The sequence below is a fragment of the Ptychodera flava genome, chromosome 4 (genome assembly GCF_041260155.1).
Source record: "Ptychodera flava strain L36383 chromosome 4, AS_Pfla_20210202, whole genome shotgun sequence".
In the NCBI taxonomy this organism is placed as follows: Eukaryota; Metazoa; Hemichordata; class Enteropneusta; family Ptychoderidae; genus Ptychodera; species Ptychodera flava.
In genome coordinates this window covers 13,038,236-13,064,064 of record NC_091931.1, presented here as the reverse complement: position 1 = coordinate 13,064,064, position 25,829 = coordinate 13,038,236, and the positions used below count along the sequence as shown (strand labels likewise).

The 25,829-nt window shown below is 39.3% G+C and overlaps 1 protein-coding gene across 2 annotated transcripts; it reads left to right on the top strand.

The window, feature by feature from the left end:
- The first annotated feature begins 6,353 nt into the window (after positions 1-6,353).
- LOC139130919 (cytidine deaminase-like) lies at positions 6,354-24,809 on the top strand. 2 transcript variants are annotated; one of them, XM_070696731.1, is made up of 6 exons: positions 6,354-6,479; positions 18,558-18,671; positions 19,294-19,405; positions 20,363-20,420; positions 20,635-24,320; positions 24,486-24,809. In XM_070696731.1, the coding sequence occupies exons 1-5, from the start codon at positions 6,467-6,469 to the stop codon at positions 20,752-20,754; spliced, it is 417 nt and encodes a 138-aa protein (XP_070552832.1). In that variant the 5' UTR covers positions 6,354-6,466; the 3' UTR covers positions 20,755-24,320; positions 24,486-24,809. The 2 variants fall into 2 exon arrangements, with proteins under 2 accessions (XP_070552832.1, XP_070552831.1); XM_070696730.1 differs by having other exon boundaries at positions 6,355-6,479; positions 18,555-18,671.
- Positions 24,810-25,829: the final 1,020 nt, after the last annotated feature.

The window sequence follows — 25,829 nt, the reverse complement described above, 5'->3', positions numbered from 1 at the left end:
GAAAAGATCTTATTTACCTAAACAATAAGACAAAAAAATTGTCGTTAAAAAAGTAGGACAGCGTATTAATAAATCTTTTCTGTATAGACAGATTTGGCCACACGTTTTACGTGAACGTGGACGCGTAGAATCCATGTTGCCGTTGGCGTACTCGTTCACGTGCAAAAATCCGTTTGGCCACGCGTTACGTCACCCGTTCGTGGGGCACGCGCAAGAACTGATTCCGGCTGTCTTAGTTTCGGCTAACTTTATTTTAGGCCAAGAACAACGACTAACGCCGAGTCGTATAAGTTAGTTTCTGGTAGGCTGGGGTGGGTTTGGGCGTTTGTTTCAGGCAGTCTTGTCTTCGACCGAATTAGTTCTAAGTCGACCTGACCCATTTTCAACGAGGCATGTGTCAGTTTTTGCCCCCCCCCCAAAAAAAAGCCAAACAAACAAAAACACAGCCGACGAAAAATGGTCTGAAAAAGACTCGCCCATGGATATACACTAACAGTATTGAGGGGGTGGCTCACCTCTTATGAAAGCCAGCTTTATGAACTTCAAACTATGTTTTCGTCGGCAATCTGTGGGCTTCTTTTTTTTTTTTTAATTTTTTTTTTATTTCCATAAGAAACAAAGCAACAAAAGAAAAAACAAGAGAGTGCACACGAATCTAGTGAAGCTTACTTAATTTACAAGAAGTGAGAATCTTTACATATCAATCAATGGGTTTAAGCTATCCCATTTTCTGTAGTGAAAATTGAGTTTGTTTTTCTTTTCAGCAATATAGAGCTCTATCTGCCGGTTTTGTTTTACATGGAACTTCATACCGGCAAAGGAGGGTTGTTTATTCTGAACCTTACATATGTAGAAATATCGTTTAAATAGCAAAATCAAATGATTCAGTGGCTGATTACAATTATCTAAAAAGCCAATAATGATATTTTTCTCGTTACATGGTACGTCTTTCAATACCTCGCAGTGAGTTTGCAGACTTGTCCAAATATCCTGAGCCTTCACACAATAAACGAAAAGATGAGAAATTGTCTCTTCGTGCTCGCCACATAAAGTACAATTTGGGGAATCTGCTATTTTCCACTTGAAGAGTTTGTCATTTGTGACCAAATAGTTGTGGAGGATTTTAAACTGGAAAGCACGCAGATCTGAAGAGAGTGAACATCTAAAGGCCAATGAACAGACCAATTTGCAGTCGTCCTCTGTCAAATTATATTTCGCCATAATTTTGGGTTTGGAAGAAGGTGGCCGAGATATTTTATTGACAAGCCTGCAGTACAATTTTTTAGACGTTAAAGAATCCAGAGACACACTTGTGTTATCTATATATACCTTGTCCCTCTCTAACTTCTCAAAATCCCCAGTATTTAGCATTGAACGCCAAGATAAAGGGATAGCGCTAATAATTCCATAAATCTTGAAGATTTGTAAACTTGTTAAACTTTTGTTTTTCCAGTAATCCCAAGTATGGAAATTTCCTTGGTTATCTAATAAATCTATAACTCTGTGAATTCCTTTTACGTGAACGTGGACGCGTAGAATCCATGTTGCCGTTGGCGTACACGTTCACGTGCAAAAATCCGTTTGGCCACGCGTTACGTCACCCGTTCGTGGGGCACGCGCAAGAACTGATTCCGGCTGTCTTAGTTTCGGCTAACTTTATTTTAGGCCAAGAACAACGACTAACGCCGAGTCGTATAAGTTAGTTTCTGGTAGGCTGGGGTGGGTTTGGGCGTTTGTTTCAGGCAGTCTTGTCTTCGACCGAATTAGTTCTAAGTCGACCTGACCCATTTTCAACGAGGCATGTGTCAGTTTTTGCCCCCCCCCCCAAAAAAAAGCCAAACAAACAAAAACACAGCCGACGAAAAATGGTCTGAAAAAGACTCGCCCATGGATATACACTAACAGTATTGAGGGGGTGGCTCACCTCTTATGAAAGCCAGCTTTATGAACTTCAAACTATGTTTTCGTCGGCAATCTGTGGGCTTCTGTCTGGAGCAAGCTTCTTGCAGCTACATAAAGTGAAGGAGGTATTGGCTGCGCATCTTGAAAATGAAATGTGTCCCTACAATTGTATTGGGATATCGGTGTTTGCCCATTTTCATGACTTAGACAATCTAAAGCGAACGGCCGACAAGATGGCGATCAGACACTTTCCATGTGTTGTGGAAGGTGGAGAACTTATAGATGCACCAATTATGTTAGAGAACCTTGGTTGTCCATTGCCGTTTTTACTGAAAAGTGACTTTGACTTCCTGTTTGACGTTTTTAATCGTTACCATGTTAAACACCTATTGCCTGGTCAAGAGGGCTATACCGTCTATTACCCCGAGGGGCCGTGTTTTACCAGAAACACATCGCTATTCCCCGAGGTCGCAGGCTGAGGGGCATAGCGATGTATTTCTGGTAACAAACGGCCACGAGGGGTAATAAACGGGCGCTATAGCCCGAATAAAGACCAGGTTATAGGTGTTTTATAACACACCACACGCTCATGTTGATTTTAATGTGTTTCTTTTGATATTTTGCACCGCAACAATCCATTGTGATAAGTTTACATGGCGATATTTCACCACAACGGTTACAGTAGTACATGGTACCACTTTCTTCCAGAAATATTGTATGCATACCTAGCAACATCCTTGGTAGCACTTGAATTTTTTTGTCGACGAGCTGTACAAGTTCCTACGCTATTGGAATGGAAAACCGATATTTTAGAGAGAGGCTTATTGCTCATCCCGAGTGCACATCGCGTTCTAGTCACCCGCCATTGTCTCAAAGCTGCAGACGACACTACGATGACGTGACCGGGCACTTTTCCAAATTTGGTTGAAACTATTTCCCTTGGGAAAAAGTTTTTTCAAAAAAATAACCTCTGATGTCACTTTTGTCGATTCAGTTGGGACTCAGTAGACGTATCTATTTTCTCGTCATGTGACGTATTCTGGCGAATCGTGCCACGGAATGAGCATGTGGCGTGTTATAATACTTTTTAGCTGCCGTACACCATGTATTTGATCTGATCATGGTCACTTCTAGTACGTTGTGCCGAGGGTAGGTGACCATTTGCCTGACGTATGGAGGGCAAATAGTCTCATGCCTTAAGGGTGAGTACTTCCTTGTTAGGGCTATGTTTTATGACGAGCCTCTCTTGGTTTACACACATATGACAACCATATGCTTTATATCCATATCAGACGTAAGTCTGTTGAAAAAAATAGAACGATTTTCGTCATCGAAAGGCGCATTAATGTATTCAAATCACTGTTATGCGGTTTATCGATTTTTTTCTCACAATGTTGTAAAAAATACGGTATTCCTATGTGTTACATGCAATTTTATAATTTCAAGATACCAAAGTTGTCAAGTTTAAAACAGTTCCGGTTCTCTTTCAATCAAAGTATGACTATGCGCGCGGCCCACTACGTCATCAAAACGTTACCATTGAATCCTTTGGAGTGCACGGCGTTCAATATATGTGGCATGTAACAAAATACATTGCTAATGATAATAGTTTTAATCCAGTGTTTGTAATCCATTTTCATCTTGAAAGAGTTAGAAGTGAGAGTTGTATTCTATATTCGGTTGAATGCAAGCATTTTATCGATATGTTTTAACTCATACTTGGATGAAAGAAATAAATAAACATTGGAACAAAGTTGTTTCCTCTTCTTTCATCTTAAACTATATGTTCCAGTTACCATAAACGTTTTGTGAAATAAAAACTTTTTGAAATGGTCTATTACTTGTCGTTCAATAATTGAAACATCTGCGATACTAGACTGATAGAATCAAGCGAGTTATCTCAACAACGATCATGACAGGGGGTGAAATCCATTTCAAATTCAGCAAACCAAAAATCACTATAAAGACATATAAAGTGAGTTGGATTGGATGCAGGCCAATTTTAGGACAGTGCATTCATCCGTTATCATACCTTGCTTCTAGAATTCGCCGGTCCTCGGGGCCAGGGGAACTGTAAGTTTTGCGACCATTGGAATTAGATCAGGTCCCTATCCATATTTCTGTGGATTTGGTCACTGCCAAACAAGTTTGTGAAGCTTATAGGAGCAATTACAGGTAGTCGTGGCTATATACTTCATGCAACACCTCTGCGTGTGAAAATATTAATCAATTTTCCCCAATGCCATTTGTTGAAAAGTGTTGTGTATTCTGCTCTTATGACTCACAGGAGCTATTTGTTGACTTAAGCATATTTAGCGTTTTTAATTATGTCGGTCGATGGCGCGAAATAAAGTTGACGATAATGGTGATGATGATATGGACGAGGACGACGACAATTGATGTCAACCAATGAATTTGAATTTAGATCGCATACTGTTTTTACGTTTGACTAATTTTCTCAAAACACACAATATGGCAGACATTGCGACTTGAATTCAGGGACCTATTATATCTAATTCAAACTACTTGAAACTTGCAGTTAGATAAAAACCATTATTTTCATGACAACCGTTTCCTATGTGTTGTCACGTTGTCACTTAAGTTGCTGTTCAATATATTGACTGCATGAGTTTTCGTTACTTGTGCGTAGTTTCTAAATATCTAATACATCCAAGACAGATATTTTGGATGTACCAAGTTTCTTATTTCATTCTGCAAGGCCCCCTCATCTGCAGGCTGATTGACTCTTTTCTGATTTGTGACATACCTATAGCCATTCATGTCCGCTCGCACGGGTCCCGTTACTCCCCACTTCTGGTTTCGGAGAGCATCCAGCTGCCCTGACTAGAGACCTTGGCAAGCGAAGATGACAGTCATTTAAAAGAGCAAGTAGCTGGAACATTTGATGACTTTTCCCTATTTGCCAATTGGCAGTTATTTCTCTACGCCACAAAGCATGTTGAAACACAGCGTCTGTACCTGTAAAATACGGTGTTATCGTTTACATTTTAATTCTAGTCGGGACCAGAATTCCCTTTGCAACAACAATAATCCATTCAAGCACGGCTATGATGGCAAGCTGAATGCTGACAGTGTGTATCTCAACATGCTTCGGAGATTACAAAAATAAAATGCAGTTGACATTAAAAATAAAAATAAAGAAAAAATCCATCAAGGGTTACAGCTACTGGCACTTAAAATAAGTTCGCAGTTCATCACGATCAAAGCTCTACTGATGTGGTAATGTATGATTGCGGTTGATGCAGATAACGAATGTACCTTGCCTGTCAATGAATCAAAAACAACACTGAGTATATACCATCAGTTAATATATAAATAATTACATTAGCATGTAAGATGTTCAAAACAGAATCCGTCAGTGTATACGTAGATGCGCGTCGTGGATGGATAATGGGAAGCTCAAAGTTTTATAAAATTATATTTGTCTACTACTTGTTGGGGGGGGGGGGTTATTTTAAAGCTAAAGGAATAATTAAGGTTTTTACCGGCTTGTTTTTTGTGAAAATCGAAAATTTTATTTTTACCTTGAAACCTTTACCTTCTTGAAACAGTCGTTTTCGATGTGTCCAATATACCGGTATTACTGATAATATTCATATCTCATAGTCAGTAATATATTTTGCTTAGACTGTAAATGCCCCATTAGACAGGCTGTGATTAAGTGCAGTAAATTAATTATTATATTTCGATGATTTTTTTTCATTATTTTTATTTTATAAATCGATTGCAACTTCTTAGTCTTCTCCTCAAAGAATGTTGAGACACCCACTATTTATCTTGTCAACTTATTATTCAAATGTGTAAAATACATTGTTATTGTTTACATTTGAATTGTAGTCCGGACAAGAAGTCGCTTTTCAACAATAACAATAGTATACAAGCATAGGGGCTGAGTTGACAAGCTGGATACTGTGTGTTTCAATTCGGGAGGAGAACAAGGAATTATGGTTCACATTCAAAATAAAAATGGTGGAATTATCATCAAACGTTAGCAACACTGGGGCTTTAATATTAGTCCGATGCTAATGTAAAGTACACGTGGCCGTTATTGCTTTTGACTAAGACAGGAAAAATATCCATACTAATTGTTTCTACGAGAGAGCTGTGCGCATCACAGACGTATGTAAATTTCAAGTTAATTCCTCACAGAGAGAATGAAACAAGCATACGTCTACTACTGCATACCACAAAAGAGGGTACGACAGTCTATAAAGTGTGCCCAGTATACATGATCCACAGGACACCTTTCACACACACCGATTCAGTATCTTACAGTAAAGGTAGCCACGTCTAGTCCGCACTTTTGCTGAATGAGAGCTATTCTTATGTAATAAGCGCCTTTTCATTCCAAAGAGCCGTTCGTATATGTGGATCTTTGGTGCACTCATTGTCATCGTGACCTGTGACGCCCGGGAATCGATTTGTCGAACAAGGTCAAATAAAACTGACTCGCATTGTAAACACACCATGTGACCTAGATCAGTTGTTTCTCCGATGAGATTTGATCTTGTACGGAGTGGAACTGGTGACAAGTGCCGTCAAAATGGAGTCTTCAGGTAACGTATTTTAGGTGTTACAAACTTCCTCTGTCACAGAGGTACTCGCAGCGTTGCTGGGACAGTCGCTTGAAGGTGTTGCCCTGGATCGAAGTGTGAGGCCGAAAGTCCAACCTCAGATGGTTGGATCACTACTACCTCCATGGTTGGATACACGGCAATGGCCGCTGTGGATTACCACAGCGGCCATCGCTTGAGTCCAATTACAAGCGACTGTGGGTAATGGTCTCATGCTAACGGTCACGAATTGGGTAAACACACGCTGCTAAAGTACATGTGAATTCTCGTACATCTATGAATGCTCGTACGAGATAGATTACATGTGAATTCTCGTACATCTATGAATGCTCGTACGAGGTGTGGCAAGGTGCATGCCTCGTACTTTCGTGATTGCTCCTACGAGGTTAGGGTCACGAAAGCTTTAAACACACACACCGCCAAGCTAGATATGAACTCTCGTACCATTATGAATACTCGTACGAGATTTGGCAGGGTGCATGTATAGTGTGCTTTGAAACACCTTCCGCCTGGATAGGAATAAACTCTCATACCCTTGGTTATGCTCACACGCGATTGTCTGCAGAATGCATGTACAAATTGCCTAACGATAAGTACACCCCTAGTGTAGGGGAATACAGTAGCTGATAGTGATGATTCATACGTATTAATGACAGCTCACTCAGTATCTCATAACGATCCACGTACAATTCACATGGCCATAAAGACACAGAGACGTAGTACATGAGAACCAAGTGGACTAATGCCGACCTGATGATGTTCATACACACTCTTTAGTTGGTCGTGGTCGGCATGGTCGTATAGTATAAGGTGTGGTCAAATGCATAAAGTACTGACATAGTGCAAGGCATGTGCTGTGTGGTCGTGGTCAGCATGGTCGTATAGTATAAGGTGTGGTCAAATGCATAAAGTACTGACATAGAGGAATGCATGTGCTGTGTGGTCGTGGTCAGCATGGTCGTATAGTATAAGGTGTGGTCAAATGCATAAAGTACTGACATACAGCAAGGCATGTGCTGTTTGGTCATGGTCAGCATGGTCGTATAGTATAAGGTGTGGTCAAATGCATAACGTACTGACATAGTGCAAGGCATGTGCTGTGTGGTCGTGGTCAGCATGGTCGTATAGTATAAGGTGTGGTCAAACGCATAAAGTACTAACATAGTGCAAGGCATGTGCTGTGTGGTCGTGGTCAGCATGGTCGTATAGTATAAGGTGTGGTCAAATCCATTAGGTGCAGACACACAGCAAGGCATGTGCTGTGTGGTCGTGGTCGCCCAAGTGTATAGATTGACAGATCCCCAAAAGCGATATCGGTAAACATGTTACAAGCTCTCCAGTCATAAAATCCTCGTCGGACAAACAAAAGGCCTCCTCATGAAAACATCGCAACTTCATCAGCGACTCGAAGTTGAACTGAAATACTCGTCATACTCGAAGTTGACAAAAGCGACCTGTCGTTCAAAATGGAAGCACTTCAAACTAGAACACCAACAAAATCATCAAAAAGTCTCGATACTCTATGCATCTGTGGAGGGATTGTTGTGTTGAGTATGAGACCATGCGCTGTCAAGTTTTATCAAAGTGCTTTATGGAAGCGGTTTTGCTTTGAAAAATTACCAGATTTGCATTAAGGTGCGAAATTGTGTTTTATCAATTGAAGAAAGTTTAGCTGAAAGTTTAGAAAGCTAATTTAGAATTTTCTAAATCTAAATTTACTAAAGTAGCTGAGAGTTTAGAAAGCTATATTGCATTTTTCAAAATCTAAATCTAATTTACAAAGTTAGCAGATCTTTCCGACATTTAGCCGATCTAACGGTTCGAAACTTTCTAAATTAGCCCCCACGTAGCTGAAGTTTAGATCGGACCTTCCAAGCAAATATTTTACTGGTGGATATATCCGATATTTAGCCGATATAAATTCGCATTACAATCACACCAAAGACAGACAGAAAAGAAACTTGTCGCTTTGATGTCCAACTCATTAACAATGACCATTTGTCATGAGATTTCCCAGAGTACTAAGGGTAGCATTACAATCACGGACTTACGCGATAGGGCTTCTGTTTCATGTCAATTTTCAAAATATTAAAAATGAACTCTGGCACTACTGACTTAGACTGCATTCATAAAAATGTGCATTTACAAAAAATGGGGGGGGGCGCTGGAGGAATTTGGATTATATTCAATTTTCCTTTCAAATTCCCCCTCAACAACCAGCAAAATCCCTCTGTGAAAGGTCAAAATTTTTCGAGGCCCCCAACCATTTAGCAAAAAATACCGTCAATGAACACGCTCACAATGTTTTGCAGAATGGGTTTTAATATATGTATATGTGTGTATATATATATATATATATATATATATATATATATATATATATATATATATATATATATATATATATATATATATATTAAAACAACTTGTAGATACAAAATCCAGATACTTCTATTTGACAAATTTGATCATATACCTGTAAAAAATAGACTGGATGTATTTTCATCACATTTTCAACAACACACAATATTTGGTTACTTTAGAACAATACAAGCTGCTTACTAATAAAATTTAAATTAACCCGGCCAATGTATTCTGGGAGTATTTTTTTTACTCAAAACCACAAATTGTCACCTCCCCAAATACAAGATGTATATATTTTTACTTTGTTTGTGAATTATAAGGGGTGATTGCAAAAAAAAAATTTTGACCAAAAATGATAAAAATTACCCAAAAATATATTTTACTCCAGTCGTGAGTTAAATAAGTTAGGGACAACGTCAAAAGTTCTAAGTAGGATAAAAAAAACTTAATTCCCTTAGTTTTTCCTCCGGACCCCCTCACCCCCTCTTGAAAAGTAGTATGGACATGCTTCAAAACTCTAGCGCGAAACTGCATTTATTGTGGACTCAAAAGCAAATTAACTCAACAATCAACAAAGTTTGGGAGGACAAAGCATCAGTATCTACCAGCCTACTTCCGAGATCAGGCAACTACTCCGAGCCCACGCAGCTTCGAGGTGGGGCAACTTCAGCGAGCGAGCTCAATAAGATGTTACATTTAATATGGTGGTACAAACGTTTGTTGGTTTCTCACTTTTGACATATCATTTCGTGTATAATTTATGCAACACTAATAAGGACAGTGTCGGGCAGACTTTAGACGTTATCACATAGCGTTTCCGCAGACTCAATTCCCAGTGTAGGCCACACCGCTTCGACCAGTATCCAGTCACTTTTGTAAAAAACACATCACTAACACTTCATCGGCGACTCCGACACCTAAACAATGCAATGTTTTTTGGCACTGGAGGACTTGGTCTCAATGAAAGGAATCCCTATAATCAAGATCATATCATAAACCTACATGTCTAAACATTATGTAACAGTGTAAAATCATGCATGGTGACAGACAGTTGAGCATTGAAATTCATATTCTGTCTGTACGAGAGAATGTTTAACGGAATGTTTTATCTTGTCTGTTTTGGAGCAGAGTATTTTCTACACTTCACCAGAAGCCACAAGTAAGCATGTGTCAAATAGTCAAACTTCAAAATAAAATTGATTGTAAAAAGCTCTGTCCTTTCAACATCATACTTATGGACCTAAAGGTTGAATAATTGGGATTTCTGATTTAATTTCGTGATCATGATATAACTGAAAGTGTCTATTCAAAATCGTTTAATTAAATGAACTTAAGCATAACTGTATTTATAGTCTTATTGCACAGTAAAGTTAATATTGCGAAGTACACAACACTTTATGTCCATTGTAGGCAATATGAGAGATAAACAGACAAATTTTTGAATGGAGAAAATTAAGAATATAGCTTGGTTACGAATACTTCAAATACAATAATTTGAAGGTTTTCTTCAGCATTAAAATCACTTGAAAAGTCTCAAATACACAAAAGACAGCATAATTATTTACCAACCGTATCAAAAGTTGCCCTATCTCAGAGCTAAATGAACCGCATAAAACATCATGGAGAATCGACCAACCTAAGAGCTAAATGGAAGATCGCACAAACCAATATTTAACAACCACATAAAAAGTTTAACCGCTTCAGAGCTAAATGGACGGTTACATAGACCCATATATAACAACCTTATGAAAAGTTGCCCGACGTGGGAGCTACATGGAAGATCACAAAGACCCATATTATCCGCGCAGATTTATTTTTCGTGGAAATTCGCGCTGGAACCCAACTTTAAACCGTGCGGATACATTTGCTTGCACCCTCATACGCCAATATGGTTTTTAGTTCGGCCGAAAACACACAAAAAAAAGTTAGTACGGCCGAAGTGTCAATGCCAAATGAGATCCGACACTCAAAAGATATTCTGTTTTAAATTTAATACATCCAAAACCGAAGTGCAACTATGCTGCTGTCATTCTACACATTGCGCGTGTTTGAATGGGTCACGACACCATGGTTTGTAACTACAAATACGAAAAATAAATGTACAATATCATGTTTTTCGGAGATAACCGTGCAGTTATCGATAAAACAGACAAAAATTTTATAGTGAAATGAGAGAACATGAAAAACAATCGTCGCGAAATAGTCGCCTTTGTGGACAGCGCGAAAATTTATCGTCGCGAAAATTTCCAAGTTCACAGTAATACAACCTTATGGAAAGTTGCCCCACCACAGCTTATACTACACGACCCTGCCGAACACGACCAAACAGCACATACTTTTCTGTAAATCAGCACCTCTTGCATTTGACCACACCTTATACTATACGACCATGCTGACCACGACCACACAGCACATGCCTTGCACTATGTTAGTACTTCATGCATTGGACCACGACCACACAGCACATGCCTTGCTGTATGTCAGTACTTTATGCATTTGACCACACCTTATACTATACGACCATGCTGACCACGACCACACAGAACATGCCTTGCACTATGTCAGTACTTTATGCATTTGACCACACCTTATACTATACGACCATGCTGACCACGACCACACAGCACATGCCTTGCACTATGTCAGTACTTTATGCATTTGACTACACCTTATACTATACGACCATGCTGACCACGACCACACAGCACATGCCTTGCACTATGTTAGTACTTTATGCGTTTGACCACATCTTATACTATACGACCATGCTGACCACGACCACACAGCACATGCCTTGCACTATGTCAGTACTTTATGCATTTGACCACACCTTATACTATACGACCATGCTGACCACGACCACACAGCACATGCCTTGCTGTATGTCAGGACTTTATGCATTTGACCACACCTTATACTATACGACCATGCTGACCACGACCACACAGCACATGCCTTGCACTATGTTAGTACTTTATGCATTTGACCACACCTTACACTATACGACCATGCTGACCACGACCACACAGCACATGCCTTGCACTATGTCAGTACTTTATGCATTTGACCACACCTTATACTTTACGACCATGCTGACCACGACCACACAGCACATGCCTCGCACTATGTTAGTACTTTATGCGTTTGACCACACCTTATACTATACGACCATGCTGACCACGACCACACAGTACATGCCTTGCACTATATTGTCAGTACTATATGCATTTGACCACACCTTATACTATACGACCATGCTGACCACGACCACACAGCACATGCCTTGCACTATGTTAGTACTTTATGCATTTGACCACACCTTATACTATACGACCATGCTGACCACAACCAGACAGCACATGCCTTGCACTATGTTAGTACTTTATGCAGTTGACCACACCTTATACTATACGACCATGCTGACCACGACCACACAGCACATGCCTTGCACTATGTCAGTACTTTATGCATTTGACCACACCTTATACTATACGACCATGCTGACCACGACCACACAGCACATGCCTCGCACTATGTTAGTACTTTATGCGTTTGACCACACCTTATACTATACGACCATGCTGACCACGACCACACAGCACATGCCTTGCACTATGTTAGTACTTTATGCATTTGACCACACCTTATACTATACGACCATGCTGACCACAACCAGACAGCACATGCCTTGCACTATGTCAGTACTTTATGCATTTGACCACACCTTATACTATACGACCATGCTGACCACGACCACACAGTACATGCCTTGCACTATATTGTCAGTACTATATGCATTTGACCACACCTTATACTATACGACCATGCTGACCACGACCATACAGCACATGCCTTGCACTATGTTAGTACTTTATGCATTTGACCACACCTTATACTATACGACCATGCTGACCACAACCAGACAGCACATGCCTTGCACTATGTCAGTACCTTATGCATTTGACCACACCTTATACTATACGACCATGCTGACCACGACCACACAGCACATGCTTCGCACTATGTTAGTACTTTATGCATTTGACCACATCTTATACGATACGACCATGCTGACCACGACCACACAGCACATGCCTTGCTCTATATCAGCACTTCTTGAATTTGACCACACCTTATACTATACGACCATGCTGACCACAACCAGACAGCACATGCCTTGCACTATGTCAGTACTTTATGCATTTGACCACACCTTATACTATACGACCATGCTGACCACGACCACACAGCACATGCCTTGCTGTATGTCAGTACTTCTTGCATTTGACCACACCTTATAATATACGACCATGCTGACCACGACCACACAGCACATGCCTTGCTGTATGTCAGTAATTTATGCATTTGACCACACCTTATACTACACGACCATGCTGACCACGACCACACAGCACATGCCTTGCACTATGTTAGTACTTTATGCATTTGACCACACCTTATACTATACGACCATGCTGACCACGACCACACAGCACATGCCTTGCACTATGTCAGTACTTTATGCATTTGACCACACCTTATACTATACGACCATGCTGACCACGACCACACAGCACATGCCTTGCTCTATGTTAGTACTTTATGCGTTTGACCACACCTTATACTATACGACCATGCTGACCACGACCACACAGCACATGCCTTGCACTATGTTAGTACTTTATGCATTTGACCACACCTTATACTATACGACCATGCTGACCACGACCAGACAGCACATGCCTTGCACTATGTTAGTACTTTATGCATTTGACCACACCTTATACTATACGACCATGCTGACCACGACCACACAGCACATGCCCCGCACTATGTCAGTACTTTAAGCATTTGACCACACCTTATACTATACGACCATGCTGACCACGACCACACTGCACATGCTTTGCACTATGTTAGTACTTTATGCATGTGACCACACCTTATACTATACGACCATGCTGACCACGACCACACAGCACATGCCTTGCTCTATATCAGCACTTCTTGAATTTGACCACACCTTATACTATACGACCATGCTGACCACAACCAGACAGCACATGCCTTGCACTATGTTAGTACTTTATGCATTTGACCACACCTTATACTATACGACCATGCTGACCACGACCACACAGCACATGCCTTGCTGTATGTCAGTACTTTATGCATTTGACCACACCTTATACTATACGACCATGCTGACCACGGCCACACAGCACATGCCTTGCTGTATGTCAGTACTTTATGCATTTGACCACACCTTATACTACACGACCATGCTGACCACGACCACACAGCACATGCCTTGCACTATGTTAGTACTTTATGCATTTGACCACACCTTATACTATACGACAATGCTGACCACGACCACACAGCACATGCCTTGCTCTATGTTAGTACTTTATGCGTTTGACCACACCTTATACTATACGACCATGCTGACCACGACCACACAGTACATGCCTTGCACTATATTGTCAGTACTTTATGCAGTTGACCACACCTTATACTATACGACCATGCTGACCACGACCACACAGCACATGCCTTGCACTATGTTAGTACTTTATGCATTTGACCACACCTTATACTATACGACCATGCTGACCACAACCAGACAGCACATGCCTTGCACTATGTCAGTACTTTATGCATTTGACCACACCTTATACTATACGACCATGCTGACCACGACCACACAGCACATGCCCCGCACTATGTCAGTACTTTAAGCATTTGACCACACCTTATACTATACGACCATGCTGACCACGACCACACTGCACATGCTTTGCACTATGTTAGTACTTTATGCATGTGACCACACCTTATACTAGACGACCATGCTGACCACGACCACACAGCACATGCCTTGCTGTATGTCTGCACCTAATGGATTTGACCACACTTTATACTAGACGACCATGCTGACCACGACCAGACAGCACATGCCTTGCACTATGTTAGTACTTTATGCGTTTGACCGCACCTTATACTATACGACCATGCTGACCACGACCACACAGTATATGCATTGCACTATGTTAGTACTATATGCATTTGACCACACCTTATACTATACGACCATGCTGACCACGACCAAACAGCACATGCCTTGCTGTATGTCAGTACTTTATGCATTTGACCACACCTTATACTATACGACCATGCTGACCACGACCACACAACACATGCCTTCCTCTATGTCAGTACTTTATGCATTTGACCACACCTTATACTATACGACCATGCTGACCACGACCACACAGCACATGCCTTGCACTATGTCAGTACTTTATGCATTTGACCACACCTTATACTATACGACCATGCCGACCACGACCAACTAAAGAGTGTGTATGAACATCATCAGGTCGGCATTAGTCCACTTGGTTCTCATGTACTACGTCTCTTGTACGTGGATCGTGATGAGATACTGAGTGAGCTGTCATTAATACGTGTGAATCATCACCATCAGCTACTGTATTCCCCTACACTAGGGGTGTACTTATCGTTAGGCAATTTGTACATGCATTCTGCAGACAATCGTGTGAGCATAACCAAGGGTATGAGAGTTTATTCCTATCCAGGCGGAAGGTGTTTCAAAGCACACTGTACATGCACCCTGCCAAATCTCGTACGAGTATTCATAATGGTACGAGAGTTCACATCTAGCTTGGTGGCGTGTGTTTAAAGCTTTCGTGACCCTAACCTCGTAGGAGCAATCACGAAAGTACGAGGCATGCACCTTGCCACACCTCGTACGAGCATTCATAGATGTACGAGAATTCACATGTAATCTATCTCGTACGAGCATTCATAGATGTACGAGAATTCACATGTACTTTAGCAGCGTGTGTTTACCCAATTCGTGACCGTTAGCATGAGACCATTACCACTGTGCCTCTGTAGTACTACTGAGATTTGTCTGACCCAAATACTCAGGCAAAATCTCGGGCTACAGTACTGCAACTACGAGCATCTGGGCTCTGCCACTGCGTGTCTAAAACGAAAGGATTTTGAATTGTTAAGGCAAAGCGAAGATCGCGCAAGTCTATTGCAAAAGGCAAGTTATTTTGGGCCTGCGCACGTGAACTTGTACTTGTCGACATCTTGTGACCGCGGCCCATGTTGTTTTCTTCATCCTCATCTCCAGCTTTAGGGATCAGCTAGCCTAGCCTCTAAACGGAGTGTTTTGGCGTCCGAGTTCTTTTTGCCTTCGCCACACTCTCGAAGGCATAAAGAAATTCGAGGCTAAAACACTCCGTTAAGAGTCTAGGCTAGAGCTTAGCCGATAATAATTCTGAGTATGACGCTATTCAGAGTCAGATTCACAGGCGTCTGATCCGACTATTCCCGACTGTCTCCGATGGACTGATAGGTGTAAAAACGAGTGTTATCACTTTCAACATTTATCAAACAACTGTGGCTTTAGAATTTTTAATATGTGGCAACTTCTCACATCAATATCCGTTTGTCACGATGTGGTTATAACACAATATTCTCAGCCATATCATTGAAGCTGCAATGCCGCACGTTTGTTGTTATTCCTCGAAATCAAGATTACGTCGACTATTCAGGCCGTAAGTTATATTTATTCAAGTTCATAGTTTCTAATTTTTTCTATATAATTAGGAATTTCATATCCCCTTGCATGGTGGCGATTTTTATACATTTCAGACCATAGATGCCTTTTTTACATGTAATGTTCTCGTTTGGATTAAGAAGAGACAAAAATAAATACTGCCACGGATCATTGACTGAAAATTACAATCACTACCAAAATTGAGTCTTTACGAGATATTCTTCTGATGAAATATTGCAAACTATCTTTACAATTCAACATAAAATTATGAAAGACTAGGCTTTTTAAGTTTTTGGCGAATTTTATCATTTATCCGTCATCGGGTACATTCACATATGCATTTTTGGATACGACGCTGAAGCTGACGCAGACTTGAGTACGATGCTGTTATGTGTGCTCCCAGCGGAGGCCGTATAGCGCCTGGGAACGCACAGTATCGAAGGCAGGGCGAGAGCTGACGTTGAGGAGCGTCATTATCAGTGTCAGCTACAAAGGTCATTCGAGGCAGAGGAGGATAACGTCTATGATATGTGGCGCAAGCTGATTTATGGCAAAGGCTGCCGGATGAATAGTTGATAAAGATGTGTACAATTCAGCCCGTTATCTGCACTACCACTTCTTTGTCGGATCTGATATTGCACACCTGCTTCTCTGTTGGGTTACAGTGCAACGGACTGCTGTACACATTAGATTAAAATTTAATACACGAAATCCCGACTCTTGATGAAAACTAAATTTATTCAGCTGCGTGCACTTCCCTATACAAATAAAATCCTATTGAACACAAACGCGCGCCATATCCTCCCTATCTTGATTATACACCCCCCACACACATATATATACATACATATATATATATATATATATATATATATATATATATATATATATATATATATATATATATATATATATATATATATATATATATATATATATGAAGGGTAACTGTCAAGTCAAAGGCGTGGTGTACAAGGCCAACGTATCAACGGAGGGCAACGGAGAGAGGGTTTACATCGGCCTCACTGATAACACCTTCAAGACGCGCTACACTAATCACATGAAGTCGTTCCGCAACGAGAGATACAATAACGACACCGAGTTATCAAAATATGTATGGAACTTAAGAAATAAGGGGCAAGACTTTGACATTTCATGGTCAATCATTGATAAAGCATTGAGCTACTCTAACATGAACAAGCGATGTAATCTTTGTATATCAGAAAAGCTGCATATTATCAATGCTGACAAATCTACACAGTTAAACAAACGCTCTGAGTTGGTTTCAAAATGTCGCCACCAAAACAAATATTATTTATCGAATTTTAACACTACCTACAAATAGAATTGTTCGTCCCGATCATATATGTAAGAGTGTCGAGCTAGTAATCCTTTCACTCTATCTGAGGATTGCAAGATGCATGAAACTTAAGTAATAGATTTCATTACTTTGTACTTGAAGTAATCTGTTTATTTATTTATAACGCTCTGCTTTTTGCATTGAGCACTGTAATTTCCCTCGAGGACATCTGTATACTTCAATATGTATGTATATATATATATATATATATATATATATATATATATATATATATATATATATATATATATATATATATATATATATATATATATTACGGATGTCCTTGCGGGAATTCATTAAAGTCAGAGAGGTACAGACATGTGCTAAAGCTGAAAAACTATCATCTAGATTTTACTTCCAGATTACAGAACTGTGTTATCTGCGTTACTTTGTTAACTCTGTGGAAGAAACAATTTCATTTCAATGTTCATGGAAACAAAACTTTAAGACCATCATGTACTCCTAGGATCTATGGATTCCAAATGAGCACACGCAAGTTGCAGACCAGCGAATAAAATGTATTGTGAGATAAACTGAGGGCCATAGCTGTGCCGGTGTACGTATTGCAGTGTACTGGATGATTTGATACCACGTGCGAGAGCATATCATCCCACTTTGGACGCAAGTCACTCGTTGTGGTTACCATGAAATTGATGATATTATACTTCACACAGAAAGTTTTCTTTTTTTTTTTTTTTTTTTTTTTTTTTTTTTTTCTTTTTTTTTTTTTTTGCAGCAGAGTTCAAGAAGTTGCTATCAGCTTGTCAAGAGGCTAAGGACAGAGCTTACTGTCCGTACAGTAATTTCAGAGTCGGGTGCGCCCTCATCACTGAAAGAGGTGAAATGTTTACAGGTATGGGTGAATATCATTCTGTACTATCATGATTAATGGGATTTGTACCGATAAAATACCAATATTCAATTTAACATGGGCATTCTGATTACTAGCAGTTTGCAATCAAATGGGAATATATATTAACATCTCTGATATCTATCTTTCATTGTCCGGGTTGCAATCTTTGATCGTTTCTTTACCAAGACTTTAACGATTTTTGGACCAATTACAGCTCGGTGCTTGAGACAGGGAGCGCGCCACACTCTACCACAACTTATTCAGAGGCCATATCCGCATCGTATGAAGTTTAAAAAAAATCTATGCTAATGATAGGAAATACTAAACGCGAATAAATGACACAATTGATTCTGTTAAGGTGAATAATAAACTGATGGGCTACCAAAAAAACTGAATCTTGGCCTGCAGCCAAGTCAAATTGTAGTTTGATCATTTGAGTTTCTGAGAGATTGTAAGAAGACATTTCGGGGTGTATTAATGAGGGAAAATAGCGACTTTATAACAGGAGACATGGTCTGGTCTTTCATGGAATTGGCAGCAACACGATTGGGTTCTGCCCTTGCAATCCACTGTCAGTGTTCGAATTATGAAACGGCGTTTATTAAATTCTCTGTATGTGTAGGATGTAACGTGGAGAACGCCAGCTACGGATTGACCATATGTGCAGAAAGAACGGTCATAACTAAAGCTGTCTCGGAGGGTCATCGCAAGTTCAAAGCCATCGCCGTCGGAACGTGAGTATTCCGTTAAACTTTATTGCTAAAGCACATCGTTACAATACAACCGACTACCGACACGTGTTGTATGTCGACGTATTTAAAATAGTATATACTCGTACTCGCCTGATGCGGCGGATATGAATAAAGGCAGGAAGCGAAAAAAAAGACAAAACAATTTACTTATTGTTTTTTTCGCATGCAAAGGAGAGTTTGTGTTTGAATTGAGTGAATAATTGAACTTTGCAGACACAATGAATATTACATTTTTGGAAATTTACCTAAAAAACTTGCAACTTACTACTGCGTTCTTCGAAGCGATTACCGCAACGGTAAGTTTGGATGTGATCCGAGAGTGGAACACTTAAAGGGATACAGTCATCGGAACTGCGCTCAAAGGTCGTATGGACCCAAACGACCAATGTAAACACTGTATCCAAGGTACGATGTTGATTGATGAAAGTTAAAACATGTCTGTCATATTAGTATAATTTAAATGTTGTAGCTATGATGATGAGGTACATCTAGATATGGTGTACGGAATGCATTGTTTGTAAACAATAAACTCGCACAGGCGCAGTTCCGACGACTATTTCCCTTTCAAAATCAAGAATAAAAATCGGAGTTCATCGTGCAAATTTTGGTACTGGAGAAACAAATTACCCAAGACTTACCGATATTTGAAATTCAAAATGACCGTCATCCCTGTTCAAACTCTATTGAGAAAATAAAGTTTCAATTTTTGAACAACTGAGACGGCCAATAATTTCTTACACCAAGAGATTTAAAAAGACGCCCCTTCAATGGTAGATCAGAAAATAATTGTAAAAGTTAAGAGTCCGAACATCTGTGCCCGGGGCGCATTTTACCTTATTCAACATGGCGAAGGCCTTATTTCCCCTATATTTTCGGCTATAGCAGTATCGATATATTTTTCTCAGTTTTTGCGAGTCTTGTTTCTTTTCATCATTTCAGTGATATACCTGACAGTTTTGCTGGACCCTGTGGAGCCTGCAGACAATTTATATTAGAGGTTTGTGTCTCATGTCATTTTAGCACACGATACGACAGCTTTCTGGTTGAAAGGAAACAAATGCACTCAGGTGGAACTCCCTTGTTGCATTTTTGTACAGATTGAAAGTGAGGAAAATATAGTTTCTCGTTTCAGAGACTCAAATTATACAATAAAATAATGTGATCACATCACTTGAATACTTTTTAATGAAGACTTTCTTTTGTTATTCCAGTTTGGCGAGTGTGAAATCTTTTTCGTAAAACCAGACCTAACTTACATGAAGTTTCCTTTCGAACAACTTCTACCGATGGGTTTCGGACCGAAGACCCTCGACACGAACCAGAACAGTTAAATACTGCCTGTATTTTGCCGTACACATGCTTTGTGCATTTACCCATAGACCGATGCTACATTATTGGTAGTTGTTATCTGAGATTGTACATACACATTAGGGACTGGACATAAATTACAGGGGGGGGGGGGCCGGTGTTTTTCGAAAAACCGCTGCGTAAAAAATAGTGACCCTTCAAAAGTTCATGCACAAAAATTAGTGACCCTCCCCCTTATCCGTGCATGAAAATAAGTGACCCTCCCCTGTTACTCAATACCCCTAAAAAAAACCACAATGTGTTAAAGACCCCCTTCTGACTTGCTATACTTTTTAAGTTGCCCTCCCAAAAGGAAGGCAAAATGTGGCCGATATAACGCGTTGTCCAAAAAATATCAAATCATATGTGTGTTATTCATGTAAATGTACTTTGCTTGAAGTGGCAGGTAAAAAGTGCATGCCTGTACAAAAATGTAATTTTTAGATTTTATCAATAATGTTCAGTGATTCACTATACATGTAGTCGACTATAAGAAAACTACGAACGTGTATTTTCCAGTATAAAACTAGCTATATCTGTTCATATACAGATGTTTAATAACTGATATAGATATACTTGATTAGTATGGGTTGTTTACAAGTGCACATGTGAACAAGATATTTGATTTTGGAATTTCTGTCAAAATGTTGATCCACTATACATGGGAGTCTATGACAAAACTATACATGGGAGTCTATGACAAAACTGTCAAAAAATTTTCAGAATTAAAAATTTGCACTATTTGTGCATATATGGACCCTGAATAATTGACATAATTGTGCTTGATTAGAAGAGGGTGGTAAAATGTGCATCTGTGTACAATAACTTTGTTTTTGGAATTTCGCATAAAATGTTGATCCACTATACATGGGAGTCTATGACAAAACTATACATGGGAGTCTATGACAAAACTGTCAAAAAATTTTCAGAATTAAAAATTTGCACTATTTGTGCATATATGGACCCTGAATAATTGACATAATTGTGCTTGATTAGAAGAGGGTGGTAAAATGTGCATCTGTGTACAATAACTTTGTTTTTGGAATTTCGCATAAAATGTTGATCCACTATACATGGGAGTCTATGACAAAACTGTAAAAAAAAATTTCAGAATTAAAAATATGCACTATTTGTGTATATATGACCCTGAATAATTGACATAATTGTGCTTGATTAGAAGAGGGTGGTAACACGTGCATCTGTGTACAATAACTTTGTTTTTGGAATTTCGCATGAAATGTGGATCCATTATACATTGTAGTCTATGAAGAAACTATGAATAATTTTTTTAAATACAAAACTTGGCAAATCTGTGTATTTATGTATGCTTGATTATTGATATTTATGTTCTTGATTAGACTAGAGTGGTTACAAGTCCATGTGTGTGCAAGAAATTTAATTTTGGAATTTCACCGAAATGTTGATTCACTATACATGGCAGTCTATGGTGAAACCCTATGAATAATTTTTTTCCAATACAAAAATAGGTAAATCTGTGCATTTATGTACACTCAATTATTGGTACTAATGTTCATGATTAGACTAGAGTGGTTTCAAGTCAATGGTTGTGCAAGAAATTTGATTTTGGCATATCACTTAAATGTCGATTTACTGTACATGGCAGTCTATGATGAAACTATGAATAATTTTTTGCCAATACAAAAATAGGAAAATCTGTGCATTCATGTACACTTGATTATTGGTATTAATGTTCATGATTAGACTAGAGTAGTTTCAAGTCAATGGGTGTGCAAGAAATTTGATTTTGGAATTTCACTGAAATGTCCATTCACTATACATGGCAGTCTATGATGAAACTATGAATAATTTTTTTCCAATACAAAACTTGGTAAACCTATGCATTTATGTACACCTAATTATTAGTATTAATATTCATGATTAGACTAGAATGGTTTCAAGTCCATGGTTGTGCAAGAAATTTGATTTTGGAATTTCACCAAAATATTGATTCACTATACATTGTAGGCTATGAGGAAACTACAAATAACTCATAGGTTATCTGATCCTAAATTGTTATTCAAAAGTTGTTCGACCTGAAGCTTCCAGTTGTTATTGATGACACTATGCACTATTCTGAACAGTTTGTATTCTGTCAATGTCCTCAAAAAATTAAAACATACAGCGACATGAACGTTTGACACCGACCTATACCCAATGTATTGTCAATGGGAGAATGATGTCAAATAAGTAATCTCCCAAATTGTTATTGAAAGAGTCATTATAGGGGACAGTTATGCACAATAGTGTTGAATAAGTAGAAATCATGACAACTTAAATCAATGTGGCTGCTTGGATCATCAATACATTGTTTATTATACTTGAAATTTGCGCCCGAAGGGCGCGCCGAAAATGGTAATGGCAGAAAATGAAAGTGCCAGGAGGTATTTTTTCTATTTTCAGTATTCCATAACGTGCACATGCAATTTCAGCTTTGGTGCATGAAAAAAGGTGACCCTCCCCCATAGGCTTGCACAAAATTTTATGACCCTTCAAAAATGCTTGCGCGAAAAATGGCGACCCACCCCCAAAAAACACCAGCCCACCCCCCTGTAATTTGTGTCCAGTCCCTTAGACCCATAATGCAAGAGGGGTGCTGTCACACAATACGTCACTCACAGTCACAATCGTCGAGTTACAATCGTCCAGTAGCAAATACAGAACAAGCACCTACCTACCTACCTACCTACCTACCTACCTACCTACCCACCTACCAACCTACTAACCTACCTACTACTTTGGTGATATTTTTTCAAGCTGCTATAGGCTCCGATTGGAACTATTATTCATCATACGTAACTTTGAATAGACACTACCACCGCCCTACCATAGTAAGTGCTGAAAATGGTAAAACTTTGTTGATATTCGGCTTAAAGGGGAGGTCATTCATTAAGTTTATCTTAAAGCAAAATAACCAACATAATTGGAATTTCAATAGAAAACAAAGGGGTAAAGCCATGTAAATGCTTAATGTCAACAAGAACAAATGCGAGAATCAAGGACTGGGGACTGCCCCTTTAACGATCAACAGGACGTATTTTGTTCTGCGTTTTCCAACCCATCGCTAAGAAGAGATTCGAGGCCGGCTGGCGATGGCTTGTTGCGTGTGTGTAACGCCCTCCGTTGTAGAGATTTTATCTTGAAGCGTCTCTCACGTTGCCAAGGCGTGTAAAGGTTGGTTCCAAATCGTACAAGAAGGAGATAAGAGATAGTGTTATACTAATTATTTGTACACGTTGAACGAGAACAATAGAGAACGGGATATTCCATGGTGTGATCTTATTTAACCCTAAGAAACCAGCAAAGACTGACGGGGAAATTACCACGTGATAACCATGGTAATTATGTAAGTTTAGAGACGTATTTAACTTGATAGCGAATTTACACTTGAGACATTACAGATCAGAATTGTAAACCAGACGTATTACGCTCGCCATCTTAAATAAAGATCTAAAGTTGTGCTACAATCTACATCTTGGTGAGCTAGCTTCAGTTACTGAAAGCATTACGATCCAGACCGGTACCTCAGCTCGTAATATTATACATGGCACAATTTTCGAATGATTTGCAGTCGAGTTTCTTTTATTTTATGTAGAAAAGCTGAACTTTGAGTTTGTAATTTGATGTATTTTAAGTGATTTTATCAGTATTTCTGTAAATATTTTAGATGCGTTAATGTCAGTCTGTAATTTTCAAGGTACACTAATAATGACATTTCATGCTAACTTGTAAAATAGGTGATTTATGCATATTTTAACCACACTTTTAATTATTTGTAGACGTTGAATGAGAACATTCGAGAACGGGATATTCCATGGTGTGATCTTATGATTTAATCTTAAGAAACAATCAAGGACTGACGGGAAAATTACCACGCGGTAACCATATAGTAATTATGTAAGTCTAAAGACGTAACTAATTTTTTTAGAGAATTTTCACTAGAGACATTACAGATCAGAACTTTAACCGTGGCGTGTCACGCTTGCCATCTTAAATAAAGATTTGAAGTTGTGCTACAATCTACATCTTGATGTGTTAGCTTCAGTTACTGAAAGCATTACGATCCAGACTGGTATCTCAACTCGCAATTCCCCTAAATACGAGCGTGACGTGTATTTAGTCTGCAAGTAACTTTACAGAAAATGAAGACGCACCCTTGCTATTAAAAGGCGTCCAAATGGAGACCAAAATGAAAGTTCACTGACCCGAGAGTCGTGCCACACCTGCTTCAGTTGCAACATCTCTCAAGACAATATGACCGGCAGGTACATGGCTTTCTTCGACCACCATTTCGATGAGTCCAAATGGACCGATGTTCCTCCAAGGATAATTAGCGACCACGATTGAATATCTACCGGTACGTTTTCTGTCCACACGGCCTAATTTTGAAAAGTGTAAACCTTATCAAGATTACTAGTTGTTGCATTTTCCCAAATTACAACAATAATCTAAAGCACTCTGAATAAGACCATAACACAAGAGAACACGATGCACAAACTGGATATACATTTGAATTCTAGTCAGCGACCAGCTTGTCAACAAGAACAATGCAGTTAAGGTAAAAGATGACTTTACAAACCCAATACTGTGTATTTCAACATGCTTCAGAGATTAGAACGAGAAACTGCAGTTGACATTAAAATGTACATATTGTAAAAAATACCATCGAAAGTCACAGCCACTGGCCCTTTACAATAACTTTGCAGTTGATCGTCATAAAATGTAGCATGAGGTAATATATAATTGCGGTTGATGCAGATAACGAATGTATCTTGCCTGTCAATCAGTTAAAAACAACTGTGAATATACCATCCACTAATATAGAAATAACGGGCGAAGCACTGACCATTAACGTTATGGGCGCGGGCGAGAGGAAAGCCAAATTAACGGGTTCGGCAAGCCTCGCCTGTTAATTTGGCTTTCCTCTCGCCGTTGCCCATAAATAAACGTTAATGGTCAGCGCGGAGTCTGTTATTTAAATTATATTATCAACGAACCCCGAAAAACGGTCAAAATTTACTAAAAATTCCCATGCGAACGA

What these genes read in the sequence shown, in the direction of transcription:
- LOC139130919 (XM_070696730.1), top strand. An exon ending in AAAGCCATCGCCGTCGGAAC is followed by an intron (nt 19,406 to 20,362) that starts GTGAGTATTCCG and finishes TCATCATTTCAG; the next exon opens with TGATATACCTGACAGTTTTG. An exon ending in GCAGACAATTTATATTAGAG is followed by an intron (nt 20,421 to 20,634) that starts GTTTGTGTCTCA and finishes TTGTTATTCCAG; the next exon opens with TTTGGCGAGTGTGAAATCTT.